The 26,884-nt window shown below is 41.0% G+C and overlaps 1 protein-coding gene across 1 annotated transcript in view; it reads right to left on the bottom strand.

Moving 5' to 3' along the window:
- LOC111143299 (palmdelphin) overlaps positions 1-2,280 on the bottom strand; it is a 50,491-nt gene extending 48,211 nt beyond the window's left edge. Inside the window, exon 1 of the mRNA XM_022496947.1 lies at positions 2,165-2,280. Coding sequence (XP_022352655.1) covers positions 2,165-2,209 — 45 coding nt within the window. The 5' untranslated portion in view covers positions 2,210-2,280. The remainder of the gene's footprint in view (positions 1-2,164) is intronic.
- Positions 2,281-26,884: the final 24,604 nt, after the last annotated feature.

Here is a 26,884-nt window from a genome sequence, read left to right as displayed (position 1 = left end):
TGTTTTCATTTTCCCAGGGGGGATGGGGCAGTGCTGAGGTGGCTTCCTGGTAAAACAAGGGTGGGGAAAGCTGGTGTGTCCCGGGGTGTCTAGCAGGAGGTGGATGTGTTGTTTCCATGGACACACCACTGCTCTATTTTCCCCTCTAGGTTGTGACAAATGGGACTGGGTTTTGCCTAGTTAGGTGGAGGCTAGTATGAATTTATTCCCATAAACTTTTTTTTCCAATCGCCCCCCTCAACCTCCGTAATCTTCATATAAACAATTTACTTCCAAGGTAGAATTACTTTGTGATCTTACTTTAGAGATTTGCTTAATTCCTTCTAATGGGCTATGTTCAGGCTAATGGAATAATTCAAAAAGTAGGTGTGTATGTGTGTGTGTGTGTGTGTGTGCGCGCGTGTGCGCGCGTGTGTGTTAATCATCAGAAAAAGCACACACCAGTATACTGAGGAACGTACTTACTCTCTTGCCTGCTTGGAAGGCGTGATGCCTCTTGTTCTACCTCTATTTTCATTTGGAACCCTCAGTGCAAATTCCTGGTTTTCCTGAATAACTGTAGGCACTCACAGCTTCAGACCACGTGCTGCCTCAGTGGGAGTTAAAAGGTGCTCTGGAGGGAACGCGGGCTTCAATAAGGCTGTGCTATAGTTCAAGAAGGAAAATGGGGAACAACGGGCTTGTGTATTTCCCCAGCTACATGATATAGTTTAGTAATTTGGGAGGTAGAAGCAAAGGCTGAGTTTGTGCCCACACAACTCACACAGTGTAATAAAGTAACCTTTAGACAACAGCTGTAATGCAAAAAGCCCATGCCAAAAACAACAGAGCAGGGCCCAGTTCCTGTCCCTTTAAAGCCTGACAGCTGAAACGGTGGCTGACTTTAAAGACACACACAAAAAAGAACAAAACAAAACAAACAATAGTTCCAAAGCAAAGTTTTCTGAAGAAAGGGAAATGTACTAATTAGAAGCTAGACATTTCAAAAGCATTGTCTTATGGAAAAGGGCCAACCTTATTGGTGGACGTCTGGACTTCTGGTTCCTTACTATTGGCTGAGAAAATGCTTCAACTTCTTGAATCCTTTTTGGGTGACACTAAGACATTGTATCCATTTAATAAAAATGCTAAATTTGGATTAGCCTTATTATTTATGCTCTGGGAACTGGAAGAGCAGAGAATAATATCCTCCTACCCATCCTGATTTAACATCAGTTTTTAAAAAGTACTCATTTCTTCCTGACAGCTAGTTTCAGTGGCAGAAAATGCTGAGAAATTGGGATCTGTACTTCCAAGTTTTTAGAAAATTATATCACAAATTGTAGCTAATTGTAACTGACTGTGCCACAGATTTCCAGGTTACTGCCAAATACAGGATTTCAGAAAATTAAAAAAAAAAAAAAGCCAGGTCACTTAAGGAAAGTAGTTTATTTCTTGCTTCGATTCTTTCCCAGAACAGACATAAAAAATACACTATTTTCCTTCCCGGTATTAAGGAGATATTTTCCAAATCCTCAGCATTGCATGCATTGCATTCCTTTATCAAGATCTTACTCTGTTTGTGACTCTGCTGAAAACTGATCTCTAAGAATGAATCTGATACGTGCTTTTACCTACTTTTCTCTTGTTTAAAGCTTAGTTTAATTAAGTACAATGACATTCATTCTGATTCTGCTAGGCTCTCTGGAACATACTACCTCATGACAGATAAAAAGTTTCAAGTTGTTTGTTTTATTCTTCCTCTCTCCCCCATTTCAAAGAATTTAACTTTTGGGTGTATTCCTTGCTTTAAAAAGTCTCCAAGTTGAGGATCTGCTTTTTAATCCCCTGTCTGGCAAATACCCACTGGAAGAGAAACTGCCTTTTTAAGGTACTGAGAAGGTACATGACAGTGAACCGAACTGCCTCCCAAGCTTCAGATTGCTCTTTAAGAAGGCCGGCCGGCACAGTTTGGCGAAAATACAGACCACTGCCCTGCCCGCAGGTTCTGAAGCCCGAGAATGACAGAGGGTCACAGGGGTTAAGAGAGCACCAGAGCCGCGTCCACGAAGGGTGACAGTTCTGTTTTTCCACTCACAGGGGCTCGGCGGCCAGGGCACCAGCAGCGCGTCTGCCCTTCCCCTCAGCAACCACCTCCCCGAGTGATAACTGGACACAGACTTACTGTGATGGCCTGAAGTCTTTCCTTCACCAGCTCGGCTTCTTCCATGCTGGAAGTCAAGGGCAGACAGACAGGGGCAGGAAGTCCCAAGCTACCATAAAGCAGGAGCCTCCTGGGGGAGAGGCGGGGGGTGACAGCGAGAAAGCCCTTGGCCCCCGTGGAGGAAGGCAGAAACCCCCGAGGCGGCAGGAGCGTCTCTGAGCAGATGTCCAGAGCCGGCCAGACAGACACATGTAATGAGAGTGTGCTGGGGAGGCAGACCCTGAGGCTGCTGGCGAGAACTGACTGACAAGTCTGAACGGCAGCCGCACCAGCCCTTTTCCTTCAGGAGCTGCCAGCTCTTTGTTGTAATGTGCACAGTTAGCAAGGCACATTTTCTCATTAACTGTTCCTTACCCAACTCATTATTTTCCAGGAGTGGCACAGGGAGCCCGGAGGCGGAGGGTGTCATCGGCCTGTGCTCTAGCGACACACGGCCATCTCTGGGTGTGTGTGGGTCTGTGTGTGTGTGTCCAAAGTTTACCTGCACCCTCCTCCCGAGTTTGCAGAGACAGAGCCTTGCCTGGACTGACTGGGGCAAGCCACTCGCTTGCCTTTCTTCCTCTGACTGGCTTCAGGCAATGTAATAAATTCTGTGTTTATCTCAGAACTGAGTATGGGGGCAAATTTACCTCAGGTCGCCCTTCCCTCTCCCTCCTGCTCCCACTTGAGCAGTTGCTTTCAAATTTTGGAGACTTGAGGTCAGGGAGAAATCAAAGGGGTTAAGGTGACGCTCGGCCCACTGAACAGCATTGGTTGTGATTTAAACGTAAGGTACCACCCTTGGTTATTTCTTGTCTTGGATTGCCGCGGGATGCCATTCTTTCTCGGACCTTATTCAGAAATGACACTCTGGGCTTTCAGGAAGGTGCCCATTTGGACCTCACCAGTGGTGCAAGAGAGAGGGGTGAGCCTTTGAAAGTGTGGCCAGACATTCTGTAACTCATGTAGTCTGACATTATATGGGTGTTCCCTTGCCCTTTAGAAAAAGAAAGCCAAGCCCAGTGAAACGCTTAGCAGAGGCTGGAAGCTTTACCATTGATCTTGTTTTCTTTCCTCTTTGATTTCTTTGATTAAATTTTTTGCAGTAAACCATAATTACCATCTACCTCGTTATTCTGTGTTTGGATGTTATCAAGCACCTTCGGATCAGCATTCAGCTGAACACGTTAAAGGGACAAGCCAGACAGTGACCATGTGGTTTAATTTCCTACACACTGTTGATCGTAATAATAATAGCTAATCTTTGTTGAATACTCTCTATAGAGAAATACTCCACATACTAAATACCATACAAGGTGCTGGGAGATAGATGCTATTATCCTTACTTTACAAATGAGGAAACTGAGGCTCAGAGCTTTAATTTGCTGCCTAGCAATAATGGCAAACCCAAGACTGGCTGACAGACTTCATGATAGCCGTTCATCAAGGCCTACCCAAGAAATGGGTCAGAGGAAGACACAGGCTGAAGGCTGAATCAGTCTTTATGAGAAAGAGTTGGACCCCCAGCCTGTTCTTCCATCTAGCTTCCAGAACACTTACATCTGGAAGCAAACCCCTTAGGGAGAACTCCTTGGGAATCTCTACAGTAATTTAGTGGCCCTAGAGAGAAAAGATTTTTCCATATTGTCATGTGGAGCTACCCAACAGCAGAGTGAAACCCATCAGTGTCAAGAGTCTGAAATCATCATTGAGAGTAGCCTGTCCTTGTTCATACATACTCAAAAGAGATGGTTTGAGAAACTAGAGAAGTGGAGAATTGATTAGGCATGGGCCAAATCTGGTGACTATTGGATGGATACTTGTGCTTAAAAAAATCAAACCCTCAGAATTTTTGATTTTGTTTGTGTAGGTCCTGGATGAAATTAAATACAAGGGAGAAGTAGTGATGAATATCTCAGCCGGAATTGCCTATTTGTAGCCTGGAACAGATGGGCAGTTATCCAATTATTAGTCTGGATATTTCCTAAAAACAATTTACCACTCAAATCTCATTTCTGCTGTGGGAAAACCCAAAGGTCTTCTAGTGTAGGGGAGGATTGGATAAAATAAGACCAGGGAATTTAGGAGGGAGCAGAGTTGTGACAACTGTTGGTACCATTATGTATTTATTCATTTATTTAGTTGATAATACTCCTAATTGCTCATATTTTAAAGGCATTTGTTATGCATTTATTCTGTACATACTTATTGAGTACCTATGATGTGTCACACACTGTGCTAGGTGTCTGGGATACAAGGATGAGCAAAATTCCTGCTCTCTGGAACTTCTCTTCTGGTAGGTAATGAAAGATAAACATAATAAGCAAGCAAAACAGAGTAGGTAAGTAGATGATTCTGTTGGAGTCTTCTGAGTAAACAATCGGCAAGATGGGTGGAAAGTACTAGATTTTATTAAGAGAATGACTCTGAGAGAGAAGATGGGAGAGGTAGGCAAAGAGGGTGGATGCCTGGAGTCTGGGAGAGTGGTCAGACTGTGTCACAAGTCTGGCTCAAGCGAGGGAGAGAGGAAGAGAAAGTGGTGTGGGAACTGCCTGAGCTGCAGTGCAGGCTCCGTCAGACTGGCAAGGCCATCAGAAAGTCCTGCGGCCAAGGCGTCTGGGTGGCTCAGTCCGTTAAATGGCCAATTCTTGATTTCAGCTCAGGTCATGGTCTCAGGGTTGTGAGATTGAGACCCGTGTCAGGCTCTGTGCTCAGCGCCCAGTCTGCTTGAGTTTCTCTCTCCCTCTCTCTCTGTCCCTTCCCCTGATGGCATGTGTGCTCTCCTCTCTCTCTCTTTCTCTCTCTCTCAAATAAGTAAATAAATAAAATTTTAAAAAGATTTTAATTATTTATTTGTCAGAGAGAGAGAGTGCATAAGCAGGCAGAGTGTCAGGCAGAGGGAGGAGCGGGCTTCCAGGTGAGCAAGGAGCCCTAATGCAGGACTTGATCCCAGGACTCTGAGCTGAAGGCAGATGCTTAGCTAACTGAGCCACCCAGGTGCCCCTAAAAAAAAAAAAAAAAAAAGAAAAAGAAAAAGAAAAAAAATCTTAAAAAATCCTGGAGCCAAAGTCAGCTACCAAAGAGGGCCCATGTCTGTCAGGAATGAGCTTATTATAGCATTTCTGCCCTACTCACCCACTGGCTGGGAGTAGCCCCTGAGAGATAGGGTCCTGATGCAAAGGCAGGGATAGATTTCAGGGTGCAACAGCTGGGACCCTTTATCAGTTATGTTCCTGTAGTTGGATGTGTGGGCAGCACATTTCTATGACAGCCACAGTGATAAATGCATTGGAAAGAAAACAGAGCAAGGGAAGAGAATAAAGATTGCTAACTGGTAGAAGGTTGCAATTTGCAATTTAGAATGAAAAGGGAGCATTTGGATAAATGCTTGAAGAAGGGGTCACAGTTAGCCACAAGTATTCAAGTGGGAAGAACATATCAGGGGAAGTCTGTGCAAAGGCCCCAAGGTGGACTTTCTCTGGCTTGTTTTAGGAACAAGGCCACTGTGGTGTGACAGGAGGCGCTGCAGGGAATGGTAACAGAGGTGGCTGGAAATGTAAAAGATCTCAATCTGCGTAGGTCTTATGCGACACTGTAAGGACTTTGTTTTTATTCAGTGTGAAGTGAGGAGCCCTTGAGATATTTTATACAGAGAAATGGTGTGACCTAGCTGTTTTGCAAGGATGGAAGCAGGGAGAGTAGGTAGGACACTATCGCTGTAATCCAGTTGGGAAATGATGGCAGCTTGAGCCAAGGTGATAGCAATAAGGGTATTTATTGGGAATTGGTTGAACTGTGGATATATTTTAAAGTAGAACAACAGGATTTCTTGGATATAGAGTTTGAGAGAAAGAGAAGATTCATGATAACTCTATGACTCTTGGACTGAGCAAACAGAATTTGCCATCAACTGAGATAGGGAAGTGGTGACATAGTTTTCTTCTGACAGAGAGGGCAGATACCAAGTGCTCAGTTTTGGACAAGTTAATTAGTTACCACATGGAGATGTTGAGGAGAAACTGGATATATGAGTTTGGAGTTCAGGAAAGAAGCCTCATCTAGATTTACAAAAGATGTCACATCTCTGAAAGTGAGCTGGATCACAAAATATCTAGAACTGTAATTCACAATGGAGCAGAATCTAGTGAACTAGCATTCATTAAACATTAACTAAATATTCATGACCAAATTCAGTCTCTGTAAAACACATATACAATAGAACTTATCTGGTCCCAGATATCTCATTAAACTAATTTTACCAAAGACTTTGGTGTTTGCCAAGCAATGTAAATGAAGATGTCAAGAGTTAGAAATTAAAATCAATGACCTGATCTTGTATAAGGAAGTAAGGGTTATAACAGATTCTGAGACAGTGCCCTTTTTTTTTTTTTTAAGATTTTATTTACTTATTTGACAGACAGAAACCACAAATAGGCAGAGAGGCAGGCAGAGAGAGAGGGAGAAGCAGGCTCCCTGTGGAGCAGAGAGCCGGATGTGGGGCTCTATCCCAGGACCCCGGGATCATGACCTGAGCCGAAGGCAGAGGCTTAGCCCACTGAGCCACCCAGGCACCCCGACAGTGCCCTTTCTTAAAATGAATTCACTATCTCATTGGAGAGGTAAGACATATGTTAGAAATAATTAGGGGACAAAGAATAGTAAACCAGCTGTCATTGTATTGTGATAAAACAAAGTTCTAACTATTGGACTATTTGGAACCATGAGAGTATAGCATAGAGTAACGGTAGTGTGGAGCACAAGCAGTAACTGTGAAATGAGTTGAAGAAGATAAAGATTAATGTATGTTGCAGAAAAGCCACTGAGGGGGAAAGCAGAACTTAAAAGCCATTTTTAACAAAAGATTTTATTTATTTATTTGACAGAGAGGGAGAGATCACAAGTAGGCAGAAAGGCAGGCAGAGGGATGGGGGAAATAGGCTTCCCGCTGAGCAGAGAGTCCGATGTGGGGCTCGATCCCAGGACCTGAGCTGAAGGCAGAGGCTTAACCCACTGAGCCGCCCAGGTGCCCCCTAAAAGCCATTTCTAAGGGTGAGAGGGAGAGTAACATAATGTGACAGAGGATCAGAAAGGAGATGGTCTTACCTGGGAGAGAGGAGAAATGAGACAGAAAGATTGATGGAAATATACATCCATACCTAGAATTTGATGTTCAGGAAAAATGGACTAGAGCAGTGGCAGATGAAAGATCCAATTCATATTTTAGGAAAATAAAGCTGTTGACCCTTCAGAATATATAGGAAGAGGGAATGATTAGGTAGGAAGGTAGGAGATATGAAATGTGAGTGCTTGTGGAAAGAGACTAAAAATTTGCCAATGTTCTGAAGAAGGAAAGTCCCTAGGCTTTTGCTTGTCTTTTAGAAGGTCTGAATCCAGAAGCCAAGGCATAGGACAGAGTAAGTGGAATAGTACTTAACGTGCTAATTTAAATATTTAAAAACCCCAAAGTGACAGCAATAAGAATGATTTATAAGGGAGGAAGCCAAAAAACATTTCAGTGAGCGTAAAATTGGAGAGAAGAATGAGAATTTGTAGGTTCCAAATTAAGTACAAAAGGGAAACTTAGATTAGAGATTTTGGATTGAAAACCACAGAGAATCAAAGTCTAAATAAGGAAGTAAATATTTCTTGGATGTATATGTGAAAAGACTTTTCTAGAACTTAAAAAATTTTTTTTATTAACATATAATGTAGAACTTTTTTGAACAAAGTAAGTGTTCACTCCTGACTCTTTTCTCTCTCTCTCTCTCTCTCATTCTTTCTCTTTTCTTTCTTTATGACTTTTCAGACTTCTGAAGGCCAGAAGTGGTACTGACCTAAAGACGGGGAATTTCCTTTTTCCTACTATGTCTCTGAAAGAATCGTAAAGGAAAAAAAAATCCTGACCCTCACATTTATTAGTACTAACCAGGCCATCTCCTTTTTTCTTTTTTTCTTTCTTTTCTCTTTTCCCTTCTTTTCTCTTTTCTTTTTAAATTTTATTTATTTATTTGAGAGAGAGATGAGGAGGCACAGAGGGAGAGAGAGAATCCCAAGCAGACTGCCAGCCGAGCAGGGAGCTCACAACCCTGAAATCATGACCTGATCCAAAACTAGGTGTCACCAGGCCATCTCAATTCTTCTTACCTTTGACACTTACTCTTCCACATGACTGGGCAACATGGGCTTTTTTGCATCCTTTCCTTCTCTGGTAGACCCCTGGATGGGATTTAATTGCTACCTGCAAGTAACAAACAGGTATGTGAATAGGGTGACTGCATACATTACAAGAGATTCCTGATCATGAGTTATTGTCATCGTAGAGTACTCTGTATAGTTGGGTTGGCAATATACTGGTGTCCCTTAGGTAATGTGAGCTCTATAGTTCAGAGGACAAGTGGAGAAAATGCATTAGGCTTCAGACAGTCTGTAGCACAGAGGCTCATTGTACTTGAACCATCGACAACATTGAACAGAGTTGCTCCTCCCCTCCTATCTTCTCTGGGCCTCTGGGACACCTCAGTCTCTTGATTTTACTCTTACTTCACCAGCATCTCTCTCTCAGCCTACTTTGCTCCTTCCTTCTCTTTTCCACTTGACATTGGCATGTACCAGGGCTCAGTTGTTGGTGCCCTTTTGTCCTACATTAATCTCTACTCACTTCCCAGGGATCTCATTTAGTCTCATCCTAATGCTGAACTCTAAATTTATTTAATCTCCAGTGTAGACTTCTTTTCTGTCCTAGGGTCTTAGGCTGTTACCTCCGCCTGGAAATCAAGGTATCTGTATGGTTCATTGCCTCCCCTTTTTTCAGGTCTTTGCCAAGATATTACCTTCTCAGTGAGGCCTCCCTCACATTATACCTCTCTCTGATTTTACCAATGCCCCTCACTTTGTTCTATTTGTTGCCATAGCTCTTATCATCTTCTGCAATTCTATATTTTGCACTCTTTTTGTTTGTTTGTTTATTGCCTGTGTTCTTTCACTAGAGTGTAACTTACAGATAGTGAAAGTTCTGTCTGTATTCAAAGTGCTTACAACAGTCCTGGTACCTAGTGAACACTCAACAAATAATTGTCAAATGATGATTATGATGATCTATTTGATTGTTCGTTTGTGTCAGGTGCTTTATTGGTCCACTTAATGGGTTTGGAAATCAGCACTCAAGAAGATTAAATAACCTACCAAGGGGTTCTGTATCCAGTGAGAAGTGAAGCCAGGATTTAATTCTTAGAATGTCTAGGCCCAAAGCTTCATCTCAGTCCGCAATATCATCCTACCTCTATTTTTCCTTAGTTGTCATAAACCCCAGGGCATGAGGTTTAACCATGTGTATCATTACATGTCTAGAATAATGCATTCTGTGTGACAAGCAAATTTGATAATTTTGACGATTTGTGGAATTGATTTTTTAAGACCGGACATAGTCTATAACCATTTTTCCTTGGGAATTTGTCTAAAGATGCATTATGACTTTTCTGTAAGTGAAGTCTTGCAGACATACATCAGTGCAAACAAAATTCTACTAACAGGCAGTAGAAGAGTGTGTGGTTAAGCATGTTGGCTTCTCTTTGAATAGCACACAGCTCTTTCAGGTTGAGACTCCTAGAATTCGAACAACTGATTTAGTGGAAAGAATATTTAACTTGTCCAATTGTTAGACTTTTGTGGAAGGAGGCAGCTGTTTTCTGAACATGGCCTCAAATTACCCAATAGCCTATCAAAAATAGCCATAGATAAAAAATACCCTATTAACAAACCAAACATATGTAGCAAAATAATCCCTCCAAGGTTCCATCACACACAAGGAAATGTTTCGGAATTTATTTCCCCTCTCATGGGCACATAACCTGAGAAGTTTATTTGGCTAAGTATTTGGGATCTTTTCTTTTTCTCCGCCTCAGTGTACAAATGAACATGAAAATTATGGGTATCATGCAAAGTATTAGCATCGCTGTAAACTGGAGAAAAACAAGGGACTAGAGAGTCTGTAATTATCATCCCACCAAGATCAAGGCCTGTAGATGACCCAGCACAATGAATTCTCTGCCAATTTAACACTCCCATGTATAAACCTTGTGGTACGCATGCCTTTGTGCAGTGTGTACCATAGAGGGGATGAAAAGGATCATTTGGGTTGAACTTTAAATGTTGTTTTGAGTCAGAGCCTTTGGTGAGGACCGCTGGCCTTATTCACTTTCCGTCCTTTGTTTGCAGCGTAAGGAAGCAGCCCTTCCCTCAGCATTGTTTTCAGGTTGGGGTGTTTTAAAAAATGCTGTTCCACTGTGATACCTTCCCTTGATGCTTTCACTTTTAGCCAGTGGATTCAATGGAATGTTTAATATATTTGGACCTAGGAATGTTCCTGAAGTCAAAACTACCTTGAAAAGTATCCGTAATATATGCTAGCACACATGAAACTGGATGTCTAAGTGGTTCAGGGTGCTTCTGTGTGTACTCAGGGGCTTTTTGAACTTGAAAAGTTTGAGCTTTCTTTGCTTTTTGTTTTGAAAAATTGTTTTTTCTTTTTATCTTCCAGTTTTGGATTTTAGTTTAAAGAGTAACTGATTGTAAGTTTTAGTATTTGAGTACTTGGAAATTTTTGCCCTAGATTTGCACAAAGAAATATTAAGTAGAGTTCCTTCAGCTCACTGAAAATTTGCATTTTCTTTTTACTTCCTCCATAAGTTTCAATGTCAGTTTTTGTTAGCATAACAAAATAAATACCCTTATATCTGTATTGGCGTCAAAAATGCAAAGAGAGAAGTTGAAACTGATCGTTGAGGGGCTCTCTGCCCCAGAAAGAAGTCATTGATTCATCGTTCAACTAGGCTCTCACGTTTAGACATGGCTATTTCTGGTTGTAATATTTAGATTTCAAATACCTGTATTCCCTAAGAGGTTCCAAAGAACCGTTTGGTCATCACAGGAAAGCAATTTGGAAATTGGATATGGAATTGTAGAGCAGTGTCCCTACTAATTGGAGGCTTGGGTATTCTGGGTTCTGAATGTTTGTTCATCTATCCATATATCACACACTGGTTAAACATCAACCAACTGTGTAACCAACATCGTGCTATGTGCTAGAGACAGATGAATAAAACAATGAACTCTTTTTGGTGGAAAAGACGTAAACAGAAGACAAGTAAACACTCTGTGAAAAGTGCTAGGTCGCCAGAGTCATTCAGGGCAGAGGGGAGGCCAGAGTTCAGCCAAGTCGTTCTAGCAGAGGGGCCAGCTGAGCTTTGTGTTTTATATTTGGACAGTTAGGAGTTAGTGAACCCAAAGATCGAGCCTGGGTAGGGGGTGGGGAAGCAAAAGACAAATTGTGCAATCACAGCTCCTGATTTTCTAGACAGTCAAAGACAAACTGAATAAACCCCTCAGATGCAGACTCCTTAATGGATGATGGAGACACATGCTTGACAAATCGTCTATATACAGGCTTGTACCTTTATTATAAAAGGTATGTGGTGTTCAAAGACTATACGTACATATTCATATATATACATGTATTATAAATAAATTTGTCGGTGTATATTTATTAATGATCCTTAACTAATTCACATACATCAGAATCTTAATTCTCTGCCATTAGAAAGTGAATAAATGCTTTAGGAATCTGAGAGACATGGTCTTATAGTCTAGCCTTTCCACTTACTAGGTGAGGGAACTTGGAAAAATCACTTAATATCTCAGAGAGTCTGTTTCTTTGGGTGTAAACTGATAATAATAGCTTCCGTAAGATTTCTTTGATTAAGGTTAAGTGAATCTTTGGGTAAAGTTGGTTATGGAGCATAATAACTATGTATAAATAGCAACTAATTATTATTATTATTATTACTTATCTTATTGTGCAACCCAAGTTCTTAGAAAGTCTATTAAATCTTGAAGGCACATTAGTAATTCTTTCAGTGCTTTCACGTTTGTAAATACGTCTTTCTACACATATAACCTAATACCGTAATTGACTTATTTAGGAGAAAGATCAAGATCTCATTCTTCTCTGTGAACCAAGAAGCTATCAGATGTGTTCATTTCCAACATGGGAAACTGAGGCAAGGATGGCCTGACTGATTTGGGCAGGAATCCAGTTCATTAAATGGTACCATTCTCTGTCCAGCAGTCTTTCCGTTACTGACTCTAAAAATCTTAGAAGACTTGATCTGATTCTTTGTCATTATGGAAATATGCTATAAGCTTATCCAATTAGGTTGGCTTCTAGGCAGAGCCATCACTCTGAAAATTAGGGAGCCAGCCAGTTACGTGGAAATGGATTTACATGGAAAAGCAAGAAATGAGCCAGCTGTCAGTGTGTCTGCCCACAGACCACCTCAGTATTATGAAGGAAGACTCTGAGGTTTTGTTCGGTGACAGATTGGATTCCAGACAATTGTAATTCTAGCCCGAAGATTTTTGGAAATAAGTGTTTTGAAAGATGCCGGTTCAAAGTTTAACTTCTAAAATATTTAATGGGTCTCTCTTTGGAGAAATGGCTGCCTTCGTAAGGGCCGGTGATTACTGCATGGCTGAGAGAGATCTCTAAGAAGGAACCTAAACAAAACCAAACCAAAAAACCCAAACATTTTCCATTGGGAAGTTTGACTCCGTTTTAGCATCGTATGAAAAAAATATTTCTTATTTCATCATTGGATCCTCCCGTCTCTCCTTGCCTCTCCTTTTGGTGAGATTCTAACTGTAGGAGTTAGGTTACTTCATGCGTGCCCAGGGCGAAGACTGAAAGAATTGCATTATAGAGTCATGCAGTGGTGTGGGTGGAGGGGGAATTCGAGAGAACACTAAGTTCCAAGAATTACAGTTGCCACAAACAGATCTGTAGGAATTCCCTTAGAGCTGGAGGTTCTTGAGTCCTTATTTCCTACGAAATCTGAAGGCTGAGTCTTGTGCAAATAGTGACAGAGATAGATAGCTACCACTTTATACCCACATCAGTTCCCCATTGTGCCTCTTTAGAAAAAAAAATCTCAGCAACAAAAATAATTTTTTTATGTTATCTAATTTCAAATCTCTTAATATAAAAATATTTTCAGGAGAGAAATTTAAAAACAATTTAAACGAATGTTTCCTTCTTTTTAATTTTTAATTCTTAAATTTTTGTTATTGAAGTATGGCTGACCTATAATGTTACATTATTTCAGATGTACAACATAGTGATTCTTCAGTTTTATACATTACTCAGCGCTCACTGCGATCAGCATAGTCACCATCTGCTACCATACGTTATTAAAATGTTACTGACTATATTCCCTATGCTGTACTTTCCATCTTTGTGACTTATTTATTTTATAAGTGGAAGTTCACACCTCTTAATCCCCTTCACGTATTTCACCCACACCTCTGGCAACGACAAGTTTGTTCTTTGTATTTATGAGTTTGTTTCTGGTTTTTGTTTGTTTGTTTTGTTTTGTTTGTTAAGTGAAATTCCAAAGGGCAGTCTCTGGTGTTCCTCATGGACCTTGGAATTCTTAAAAATGAAATCCTAAGCCATTGTGGTACCACAATAGTAATCAGCCCTGTAAAGTCAGTCCTGAATAGGGGAAGAACCATAATTCAGTTGGAAAAGAAAGGTCAAGCTAGATGACTATCTCTGGTTAATTTTGTTCAAGGCTTTATTAACTTACTATAGTTGGTCCATTTGACATTTGATTTTTATCAAGCTCTATTCTTATCCCCCTCCTTTATTTATATTTCTTTTAGAAATTGATATAAGTGAAAAAAAAAACCCCAAATCTTTTTAGGGTGTGGAGCAGATCTATTTTCCTTTCTTTGAATTTGCCAGATCTGTGTGAGGAAGCAAGAAAATGGATTTTATGAAGGCTTGAGGGAGTAAGTATTAGGTTTCTTGGAGTTATTGAAGGCAGTCCACTCACTTCTAACACAGCAGTGTAAACACTTTAATTTTTTTTGTTGAGTTTTCTATGACTGGTGGATCTTCTCTCCCTTCCCCCAAATCTACCAAGTACAGATACACATGCTGACAAATGGAATGCAAACAAATGGTATGTAATGGGTACACTGCTGGGGAAATGTACAGAGAGGCTCTTCTAGGATATGATATGATAGCCCCCAAATGCCAAGTTATTTATAAAGAGGAGAAGCAGTAACTTCTTAACATAGGGCTCAAAATAAAGAAGGGTTTGTCTACAAAAAAGAATGTAATAATTCAGTTCTGTGCATTTGTTTATTGATAATCACTTTTCCCCCTTACGTCTTGACATTCCACCAAAGCAAACTGTATGATTTTCCCCTTGGGAACCAACTCAGAGCTTAGCTTTATTTAAAAGCTTCATTATACTAAAGAGCAAAATGTTCTAGCCTATTGAATAGATATTACATGGCAGCCTGCTGACCTCTCTATTTAGGAGAAATATTCAACTCCTACAGAGAAGTCCTAAATGTTAGCTGATTCACAGTTTTTTCCCTCTTTATTTACTGTAGTCTAAACCACTGATTTCAGTTTCTTTCTCTCTCTCGTCTTTCTTTTCTTTTCTCCTCTCCTCTCCTTTCCCTTCTCCTCCCCTCCTCTCCTCTTCCTTCCTTCCTTTCTTCTTTCTTTCCTCTTTCCTTTCTTCCTCCTTCCCTCCCTCCCTCTCTTCCTTCCTTCCTTCTTTCTCTTTCTTTCTCCCCCCTCTCTCTATCTTTTCCTTCCTTCCTTCCTTCCTTCCTTCCTTCCTTCCTTCCTTCCTTCCCTCCCTCCCTCCTTCCCTCTCTCTCTCTCCCCCTTTATCTCTCTCTCTTTCTTCAGTATGGTGTTCCTCTACTTCTGGTAAGATTCTGCAATAAACAAAGAAGAGCTGTGGCTGCTAAGTTGAGCTTTTAAATTTCTCACTTTTATTCACTTCAAAGGTACCAAATTCACACCACAGTAGACTTTTACCTTGACAAGAGAATAATGGTAGAGTGCAAGGTAGAAGGAAGTCTGGGATCTACTAATCTTTGAGAATGCTGTGGTATCAGAGCATTTGCATCTGGGCTCCTAGAGGAAATAGGGAGGTAAATAAGGAAACAATTTTTTGGTCTGGGGCTCCAGAAAGTACTAGAAACACCCTCAGTAATCAGGAAACTCACCTTGCTGTAGGATACTGTCAAAAAATTTGTACCTCAGTTTAGGAGACTGATTAATTATTATTGGGGAGGAGAAATTTTGGATGTATGACCCTACTGTCTTGGACTTGAAGGAGAAGGTTTTTTGAAAAAAAAACACCTGGATTTTTCCAAAGTCTCTTTGATAAAGTATTAAAATAATAGCTGAGAGTCTTTGTTTCCCACAGCAATATTATGCTGTTTTTGGACCTTTCTCTGTCCATTGCTCTTGGTTCTTTCTGCCAAACCAAGGAGCGATAACACATTTGGAGCTTGTAGCCAACATTCTAGCAGCATGCATAATTAACTCCATATCATGGCCATCGTTTTTATTACCTGTTTCCTTACTCCCTGAATGAAGACCACCTTATCCCTCTCTTCCTTTTAACCTTGGAATTGTAATTCTCGATAAAATATAGCTAAATGAGTTTAAGTATGTTTAATAATCTACCACCCCTCAAAGTGTTTAGGTCAATCTGAATGGTATATTTAGTGGTGAAAACACTTCCTGTAGTCTAAACGGAATGTTAGCTTAAGCCTTCATGCTTTCCCGAAGGGTCAACTCATGTGACAAATGATCCTTTCCCTAAAGAGACGGATTGAAATCAGTAGGCCCATTGTGGGAATCACATTGCACATTATCACCTGTGTGCCAGTTGGTGTTGTGGTGGTGCCTGTGCGGTTAGTTGGAAAGGATGAATCACTTGGAGTGACAAAGAAAATCTTGGTTTCACACATGTTGCTGGAATCAAATGATAGCTGAAAGTCTCTTGAGATCTGAAACTCTGCTCACAGGGTGAACCTTTTTCAGTGCCATCCACCTTAAAGAAATGATTGCTGGGGCATAGGTGAATTCATGCATTCCACCAGTATTTGGTGTCTGTCTACTGCGAACCAGGCACTGTGCATGGGGTTGGTGATAGGGTTCTGAGCAGCATACATGCAGTTTTGCTCTTTTGGGCCTTAGATTTCAGTAGTGGAAAACAGACATGAGAAAAGCAGACACATAAGCACAGTTTCAGCTAGTGTTAGATGCTATAGAGAAGACAAAGCAGGGTTTTCAGTAGAGTTACTGGTTGGGTTGGTGGTGGTGGTGGTAGGTGGTGAGCTAATTTAGATTGAGCAGTTGAGGAAGGCCTCTCTGAGAGTTTGTTTCTTTTTAAGAATTACAGTAACTATTTCATGACTAGGGAAAACTGACTCTGGGTAATGGGGAATACTTGTTAAAAACAAAACAAAACAAAACAAAAGCCTCCTGATTTTAATAGCCAGACTTCAGCTATCAGCAAGCATAGAGACATAATAGATTTTTCTTTCCTCACCAATGAAAAGTGACTTTGCTTTTAGGAATTCTGTATATTTGAACCTATCCCAACATCATTGGCATGGGAATTATATCTTTTTGATGCCTTTCCAAAGAAGTTAGTAAACAAGATATCTTGGTCTTTTCAGAACTTAGATATGTGAAAAGAGAAGTAATTTGGCTAATTCCTAACTATGGTAGAGCCACCAGCCCCCTCAGGAAATGTATCCCAACCAATATCCTCATTGTTAAGCCAACTTGCTTGACTTTCCTTCTTTATGCATTTGGACTAGATGCATGGGTAATTGGATTCTGCAGCAAATGTTTCAAGAGTGATAGCTTCTACTTGATAGGTAGTGAGGTATTGACGTACCAAAGATGCCTTGTCTTGTTGGAGGGTACCAGTCAAGTGTTGTCCTCATGGTCCCTCCTGTGATACTTTAGGAAACATTAAGGAGAGGAGCCATGGACATCTCCTCTCTGAAGAGAGCCTTCCTGTATTGATAGAGCTGATTTTCCTCTCATGTGGCACCATAGCCCATACTACTTTCATTATACCACTTAATAAATTGTAATTTCAAAGGTATTTGGAGATCTGTATGCCCACTAGAGCATGAGATCTACAAGTTCAGAAAGTGTTTTAATCATCAGGCAGTAAGTTCTTATTTAATTTTTTTTTTTTTTTAAGAGAGAGCGAGAGAGTGGGGCTGGGGGAGGGGGCAGAGGGAGAAAGTGAATCTTAAGTAGGCTCCAGGCCAGAGCAGAGGCCACCGTGCTGTTTGATCCCATGACCCTGAGACCATGACCTGAGCCAAAATCAAGTCAGATGCTTAATCAGCTGAGCCTCCAGCTTCCCCAACTCTCATTTAATTCTTAATGTCAAATGTATAAAATATATTTTTGGAGAATTTTACTTAGAGGCTTATGAAAGCCATTTGATTACACTGGGCCTGATTCTTCCACAAAAGGTGATGGTACAGCAGTTCTGTTGCATTGGGCCTGAGTATTTGGGTGGAAATGTAGCTACCCCTGCAATATTATTATTTCTTCTTTATGGAAGAGCAGATTTTACCCAAAGACGGGAATATTTGTCAATGAGGAAGTGTGAGGTAGGAAAGAAGGAAGGAGGGAACACATACTTCTCTTGAACACTTCTTTCAAATTTGCCTGGCCTGCAAGGGCATAACTGTGGGGTGCTGGAGCCTGCCCCTTAATACTTGCTGGAATATCTCACCACCTCTCTTTACATTCCTGAAGTTTTATGATTATTAAGCAGTTATTATGTGCCAGCTACTTTAATAAGTGCTCCGGCTTTCTCACCTGGCTTAAGTCTTACAACAGCATGATAAGGTAGATACTGTTGTTATTTCCATTGGGAATGGAGACCAAGAGCTGTAAGGAGACTTTGCGCCAAGTCACATACACAGCCTGCTGCAGAGTGAGGACTGAATCCTTTTCTGCTTGAATTTAGAAACTGAACTTTAAACACTGCGCTCTGAAAACCCTCCTAGGTTAGCTTGTTCTGTGCATATTTCTGCTGGAAAGGCCTGGGCAACTTTGGGCAATGAGCCCCAACACAGGGATGGAACGGATTTAAGAGGCACCATGGTGGATAGCTTAACAGCAGGGCTCAGGTCAAATTTCAGGAAAGATAAAGCTTCTTTCAATGTTTTCCAAATTCTTTTTTCCTGTAGTCTATTTTAATGCTGTCCTGCAGCTGTTCAAAGCTCACCCAAACTCATGAGAAGCTCCTTTTTTTTTTTTAATTGGTTATATTGAGACATGATTTGCATACCTTACAATGCACCCACGAAAGTGGCCTTTTAGTAGATTTAGAGTTGTGCATTCATAATAACAATCAATTTTAGAACATATTTATTATTCCAAAAAAGAAATCCACACCCCCTAGTCCTCATTCCCAATACCCACTCCCTGTACCCACAGCACCTGGCAACTGCTAATCTATTTTCGGTCTCTAGATTTGTCTATTCTGAACATTTCATATAAATAGAATCATACAATATACAGCTTTTTGTTTCTGACTTCTTTTATTCCATGTAATGTTGTTTATTTTTAAAGATTTCAATTATGAGACACACACACACACACACACACACATAAGTGGGGAGAGGGGCCGAGAGAGAGGGAGAACTAGATTCCCTGCTTAGTGGAGAGCCTGATGGAGCTCGAGGGGGCTCAATCCCAGGACCCTGAGATCATAACCTGAGCTGAAGTCAGACGCTTAAGCAACTGAGCCACCCAGGTGCCCCTTCAGCGTAATGTTTTTAAGGTTCATCCAAGTTGTAGCATATATCAGAACTTCAGATCTTTTTATGGCCAAGTCATAGTCCACTGTTTGGATATACCATATTGTATTTATCTATTCACCCGTTGATGGACACTTGGTCATTTCTACTTCTTGGCTCTTATGAATAATGCTTATATGAACGTCACTCCAAGTTTCTTATTCCATTGTTTCATTTCTGTACTCATAACTTGCACTTGCTCAAATCTAAGTTCAGAGACAGGAGAATATCAGAATGGTCTAATTATCAGAATTCATACCGATGTGTAGATGGCTGATGGACTACGTGCATTTTAGGAGAGGAATGTTAGAACTCAAATGAACTTCAAATTGGTGAAAAAACTGCAGATAGTTCTTTGCAAGAAAGGAAATCTTCCCAGTACCCTTTTTCTGACACTGGCTGCCACCTTGTCACTGTTTTCTCTATTACCACCCCCCCACACAAATTCCCAAAGAAGCGATGTAACAGTTACTTCTGAAAAGCTGTTCATCCTTTCAACAGTTGTGTGTTTAGCCCCCTTTTTATTTTCTTCTGGTCACATTATATTTTCTTCCTCTATAGTAATTTTCCATGGGTAAATAAAAAGATTGTCACTCTGAATTTTGTCATTACACATAACTGCAATGTTTTCATAATCTCTTCCTACTCTCTGACAACCACTTTCTGTCTTGTAGCTCTCTTCTTCTAGAATCATGATTCCAACAATTTGATTCCATCCAGATTACCAACCCAATGATCCTATTACCTTGTCACTGTGACCTTTCCGATGTCCTCTTTTCTGTCTTAACCAAGCTTAAATTCCATTTGTAGTCAGTATAGTTATTCCCTTGCATTTACCCCTAATTTCCTAGCCTGTTCTTCCCATCGGTATTATTCCTTACTCAAGCCACTAATTCTCTCTCATCTCCTACACTCCTACAGAATGAATCTGCACAGGACTAGAGGAAAACAGACAACTGTGCCTGATTGTATAATTTGTACAAATTTATCCCACTGTAAATTAGTGACTACCTTCAAGTGATCCGCCAAAGCTTTATGCTTTATCCTTAATGCTGCCTGAAAATTATATGTATTCTCTTGGCTTTCCCACATTTCTAGTTTATTTTTTTCACATCTCTCCTCAAACTTCAAATACCTTCTCCATCACCCTTCATCACAACTGAAAGATAATTCTCCATCTGCATCCATGCTTTCCTATCTGTTAAAATCATTGACCCAGCAATTCTCCACTTTCTCTCCTGCTTCATCAATTTTTCACTTTCTAGGAACTTTATTATCAATATACAAATATCCGGGGCACCTGGGTGGCTCAGTGGGTTAAAGTCTCTGCCTTTGGCTCAGGTCATGATCCCAGGGTCCTGGGATTGAGCCCCGCGTCGGGCTCTCTGCTCAGCGGGGAGCCTACTTCCTCCTCTCTCTCTCTCTGCCTGCCTCTCTGCCTACTTGTGATCTTTGTCTGTCAAATAAATAAATAAAAAATCTTAAAAAAAATACAAATATTCTATTTCCTATCTTAAAAACCAATAATGAAAACCAGAACTTTCTACTGACTCTACCATCCCCGCCAGACACCACCCCATTTTTTGGTTTTCTTTTACAGCAAAATTTTTTGAAGCAGTTGCCTTTATCCACTGCCTTGTTGAAATCTCCACTAGAAGAGCTAATCCATGTCTTCCACAATATATCCAAAATGGAGCGTCTGATTGTCACCCCTGCAATATTTCTCCATTTGTCTCTATCTTGGTTGATGGCAAAACCACCCTTTTAACTGCTCAGAGCCAATTCTTAGAGCAATGCTTTATCTTCTCCTTCTCTCTTGGCCCCCGCATCCAATTAGTCAGAAAATCTTATTTGCTCTGCCTCTATACTGCATGCTTTATCTGATCAATTGTCATCTCCACTATTAGCACCCTGGTGAAAGCCCACGATTATCTCTCGCACACTTAATTAGTCTCCCTGCTTCCATCCTTACTCCTTACCATTTGTTTCAATAAGGATTGATTCTTGTAAGGCATAAGTCAGATCATGTCAGTCCTCTGCATAAAACTCTCAGTATAAAAGCCAAAATACTAACAATGGCTTACAAATTCCTATATGAATTGGGCCCCTATTCATTTCTGACCTCATCTTCTATTATACCTTCCCTCCTACTCACACAAGCTGATGTGTACCACCTCAGGGTCTTTGCATAGGCCACTTCCTGGAATTCTCTTCCCTGGATACACACAAGACTAGCTCCCTCAATTGCCATAAAGCTTTTTGAACATCCCTTTCCCAATGAGGTACACTAGGCCACCCTATTTAAAATTGTATAGCATTTCTGTCCTGATCTTCTTACCTTTTCTGTTTTTGCATGGTGTTTGCCACCTTCTAATACACTATATAATTTCTCTCTTTTTTAAAACAATTATTTTTTGTTGTCTGTTTTTTTCCACTAGAATGTAAGCTCCATGGAGTCTGGTATTTTTGTTTTATCCACAACCACTCAGTGCTGGCTAATAGTGGATGTTCAATAAATATTTGATCAGCGACTTGACCTGAGAAACTGAGAAATGCATTCAATATCATCTGTTAAATTTATTGATCAAAGTGCTTTACTGTGTGAAATATCAATTGACATTGAAAGTTTGGTACTAGAACCATATGTTAAATCTGATGCCTATTTTAAAAATATCCTTTATCAAAAAGATATATATACACACATATATCTGCATGTGTGTGTGTGTATATATCTATATCTATATCTATATATATATCTGTATATATATGCTTTTATCACCCCTGTTGCTACCCTACCATTAGCTTTTGTTGAAATGGTTGTTATTTTAAGAGTTTGCTATAGAAAAATCTTTGTTTTAATCTACATTATATTTAAAAGCAGCATTCTTTCGGTAACTAAAACCTAAAATCATGCATTTACTCTAAAAAGAGAAGTTTGAAGGGGTGATATGAGCTTCATGCCTTGGAATTTGGCATTGAGGACTCCCCGGAATTCTCCAACTGCTGGAGACCTAGCTGAGAACTAAGAATAGTGCAGAACGTAAACTTCTATAGTAGCAACTGTGAGAGGAATTTTTAGAAGCAGTGTGAGACTATAGCACTGTCAGAGAGTTTGAGAAATGGCACTCTTTAATTGTCAAAAAATATATATTTTTAATTATGTATTTCACTGTCCTATATCAAATGGAAAAGGTTGTAGGACCCTGCATTCTGGTGTCATTAATTACCTCTCTTCATTCATGTCTTATTAACATTACTATGAGGGAACATAGAGCGAAGGTCTGTATTTGGCAAAAGACACATGCTTATTGACACATTTCATAGGAGTACCATCAAGGCTTCCCAGAAATGCATGTGACAATTTTATCTGTCATTGTATTATAATTTGTTGAATTCGTTTTAGAGTCAGGATCCTCATTGTTTGCTTGCAGGCTTTCAGGGTTGGGTTCAAGGAAAGTCTAGGAGATTCTGGGAAGTACAGCGGTGTTGGTTTTGGTTTCCTTCTATTTGTTCTTCCAGCATTTATTTCCCTTTCAGCATCTTGCAACTTGTGTCCAGTTTGGAGGGGAATCCCACAGAGCCCTCCCCTCTTCAGGAAGTGCCTTATGCTTGGGCTCAATCTGGCTCCTTCCCCTTCGGTGGAAACCTACTCTTAATTGGCTGATTGCTGGCAGGGAAAAAAAAAAAGGAGTCTGCATGTTTTCTTGTGAAATAAGGAAATTGGTCCAGATGATATCCAAGATCCCCTCCTGTTCTAAAGTCTGGTGATTCTATGATTCGGTCTCTTTTCTGGGAAAAATGAAAACTACTGATTATAAACTTTCTCGAGAACATGGTCATCTTCCTCATGTTGTGGAGTTATTTTTGTTTTGTTTTGTTTTGTTTTGTTGATCTCTCTCTCTTTCTTTCTTTTGTATTCGCGGAAATATTAACTGGACTTAAAATAGTATTCTGCTTATGGTACATTTCACAGAAGACAGGTCTGTTTCAGACCCAGTTTCTGTTTCGATTCAAGTCCAACTGGGACTGATGGACAGTTTGGTGGCTAGGGACATGTCCCACTCTTGGTGAATACATTGCTTTACGGCCACTCTTGGACTCACTGCTTCTCCACTCTTGGACTCAGCAGGGATCCCTGAGTCCTCCATAGGACCATTTCTTGAAAGGTGTAGTATTACTGGTCATCTTATGGTTTGACAGCCACGGTCCTTGCAGGCGGTCCTTTGTGAGATCACCCCATGGACTCGAAGGAAGTAAACGAGTGTTACTGTCCATCCTGAAACCCACAGGCCTCTGCTGAGATGAATTGTTGGCAAACTCTCCTTGAGATCCCTGACTATAAAGCACTCTAGGGAAGGCAAAAGATTATAGTCATTATCCTGATGAAAAGCTGAGCTAATTTTGCCTGGATCTGACCCTCCGGTTCCAGGGAGTCTAGTTATTTCAACCCTGTCACTATGATGACACCCTCTCACGACAACATTGAGAGTGTGATTAGCTGCTGACCGCACCCCCGCCCCCCCGCACGCCCCTCCCCCACCCATCCTCAGGATTTCCTTTAGAGCTCACAGATATTTCCCTGGAATTTAAAACGCGCCTTCTGAAACTCGGGGCCTTCCATTCTTTGTCAATCATCCCCTCTTTGTCGCTGGGCAGTTGCAGGAGCCAGAGGGGGAGGCCAGAGCTCACCAGACACAGGAGTGCAGGGAGGCGCAGGGCAGGAGCCCCAAGAGGCAGAGGACAGGACAACAGGTGCCAACAGCCGGGGCACAGGCAGGACTATGTTCTCCCAGCAGGGGGCTCGGGGAACAGAAGCAGACTACCTGCAGAGCCAGCTCATTAAGTTTCATGTTATTTTCCAGAGCTTTCTTCTTTGTTTCCGTATGACTGGCAGACACCTACAGTCACACTTGATGAGAGTATTACTTTCTTCCTTACCAAAGCAGTTTTATTCTCGAAACCTGGTGAAATATTATAAAGAAAACTGTCATGATGTGCCACTTAAAGAGGCCTCATGAAGGAAAACAGATTCTTCAAAAGAGAAGAGATGATTTGGATCAAGTTTTCTCAGTACTAATATGACTGTCTTTGTGATGTAGAATGGATTTTCGGGGGGGGGGGATTTGGAATAATTTGGAATTACTATTTTTAAGGCACCTGGGTGCCTCAGCTGGTTAAGGGTTAAGTGTCTGCCTTCTGGTCAGGTCAGGTCAAGGTCTCAGGGTCCTGGGATCGACTGGGGGTGGGGGGCCCATCGCATTGCCTCCCTGCTCAGCAAGGAGCCTGCTTCTCCCTCTCTGTCTGCCCCTCCCCCTGGCTCTCCCTGTGTCGTCTCAAATAAATAAATAAAATCTTAAAAAAAAAAAAAAAGAATGCCAGTTTGAATTAAACAATGATTTCAGCACATGGATAAAAATGGGGAGTTGGCATTCATTAGGAGTGAAATGATTTGGCAGGATCAACTTAAGTCGTAGCTGTCAAAGGGCCTGGCATTTCCTGAGGAGGAGAAGGAGCAGAGAGTTTGAAAAATTCTCCCTGCTTCCTAAGAGTTAATCCTCAGGAAGTACCCTTTGTTGAAGTCATGCCTGCTACCTGAGATGGTGAGTTTTAAAAAAATGGGCTTGCTTCAAAGGCAGCATGGGGAGTATAGCGCTGTAACCTTGACTGCTCCCCTGCCCAGATTTCTTTGAGGAGACTTGCCCTCTCCCAGGCCCTTTCACGCTTCTGCACGGCCAGGGCCCTGGGCACACCATGTGACACTGTCTTCAGGAGTTTCCTTGATGTACACTGATGTGCGGAACGGAACTTGAGTGAAGTCTGGAAGGCAGGACCAGGAAGGATTTGGATGTGAAAGTATCAGCACAGAAACCACATACAGCGTACCAGTCGTACATTATTTTTCATGAAGGGATCTTGTCCCTTGTGCTCCATGGCTAGGACTTTTTTTTTTTTTTACAACCATTTCTCTTTTTAGTTTTTCTTCACTAAAGTTGCTTTGCCCTGACTTGCTCTCTCTATTAGAAAAGACCTATTTATAATACGTATAGCTTTGTTAGGCTTGGAAACCCTGACTCATCGTTCTCATTTTTAATAATGACCTAGGCTGAATCCGTGCCTCTGGACAAAGTACTGTTTTGTTTTGTTTTGTTTTGTTTTTAAGATTTTATTTATTTAAAGATTTTATTTATTTATTTATTTTAAAAAATTTTACTTATTTGTTTTATTTTTTAAAGATTTTATTTATTTTTAAGGATCATAAGTAGGCAGAGAAGCAGGCAGAGAGAGAGAGACGGGAAAGCAGGATCTCTGTTGAGCAGAGAGCCTGATCCAGGGCTCGATCTCAGGACCCTGAGATCATGACCGGAGCTGAAGGCAGAGGCTTAACCCACTGAGCCACCCAGGCGCCCTGGACAAAGTACTTTTGATGGTATTCAGCTTTTGCTCTGGGGAAGAGAGAGTGACTAAATTTTATTTCTAAGGAACTAGAAGAGCTAGAAATTATTTTGGTAACAATAATAAGCTTAAACTATATCTCTGCTCAAATGTAAAATGATAGTGAGAGTAACACTCAGTGAGAACTTGCTAACACCACATGGTGTACTTCCCTTGCATATATTGACACTTTTAGTTTTTACTTTAGGGTAAGTCCTATTAGCATCACCTCAAGGGAAGAGCTAAATGGTTAGTGATCTGGGTTCAGTATCTGAAGCAAGAATTAAAGGAGGGAAGGGAGACCTGGGTGGCTCTGCTGGTTAAGTGTCTGACTCTTGGTTTCTGCTCAGGTCATGATGTCAGGGTTGTGAGATCGAGCTCCATGTCGGACTCTGAGCTCAGCATGGAGTCTGCTTGAGATGACCTCTCCCTCACCTTTGGACCTCCCCCACTCCCTCTCTCAAATAAATAAATTAAAACCTTTAAAAAAAAAAATACAGGAGGAGGAGGGGTGGTCGGTTCTGAACAGCATGTGACAGGGGCTCTGTTGGATCCAGCTGCCCTGACACGAGGTTGTGTTCTGGGGACAATGGCGAAGCACGTGAGAATCAAAGGAGAAAATCCATGAAATACAAGTGTAGGGACACACTGTGGCTATGACTGTCATCCAGTCCAGTATGGATGTCACTTCAGCAGTGGACAGAGGGTTAGCTGGTTACAAGAACTTTGACAGTGAGCCCAGCTATGGTGCTAGTGGACTGATGTGCCTTTTCATTCTCTCCTTTCCCTAACACTTGGTGGGGGGGGGGGTGGAAATGACCCTTGAATTGAATTGTGAAAGCCCTTGTTATTCTCGGACAATTCGTGATTAGGACGGGATGCTATTTTTAGGAGATGGGTACTGGAGTTCCTGTTGGGGCCAATGCAGTTTCTAGCAACAAGCTGGAAAGGTAAAGGAGGTCTGACTGTATTTATGCTAGAAGCTGGAAGAAGGTCTTACATCTATGAATAGACATTTCTATGGGTCATGACCTCATCTAGAAATCTCCAGTGAATTCCCACTGCATATGGTTTTAACCTTCAATTCTTTACACCAGCTTCCAATTTTTTCTAGTTGTTCTTTTGGGATCCAGTAGACATCTTTTGTTGGAGCTAAGAAGTCTCATTTCTATTTCCTGAATGTGCTGTGCTTCCTGATTTGAAGCTTTGTTCCTGATTTATTCTGTGGCCTTTGAAAAGAATATCTCTTCCCCTCCCACTATCCAAATTTTACCTTTCCTCCACTAAAAAACCCCAGTGCCCTTCATGAAGCTTCTCTTTAGTGCATACGTATCTCTTCTTTCTTTGAATTCCTCTTACATTTGCTATCTACATTGTTCCTTTGTTTCCCTGAGAATAAAGTGCTAATTATCATTAATTACCTACTCTCTATATTTATGTCTCTTCACCTTTACAAAGCTTTATATTCTGACAGGATAGGGCTTACAAGACTTACCATTTCTTTTGTCCTCTCCACAGGGCAACTTTGATCAAAGGAACAAAAACTATGCAGTGAAGCAG

This window comes from Enhydra lutris, unplaced genomic scaffold (assembly GCF_002288905.1).
Source record: "Enhydra lutris kenyoni isolate GAN:26980312 unplaced genomic scaffold, ASM228890v2 scaffoldscaffold9, whole genome shotgun sequence".
NCBI classification, from domain to species: domain Eukaryota; kingdom Metazoa; phylum Chordata; class Mammalia; order Carnivora; family Mustelidae; genus Enhydra; species Enhydra lutris.
This window is presented reverse-complemented; position numbering and strand designations above follow the sequence as displayed.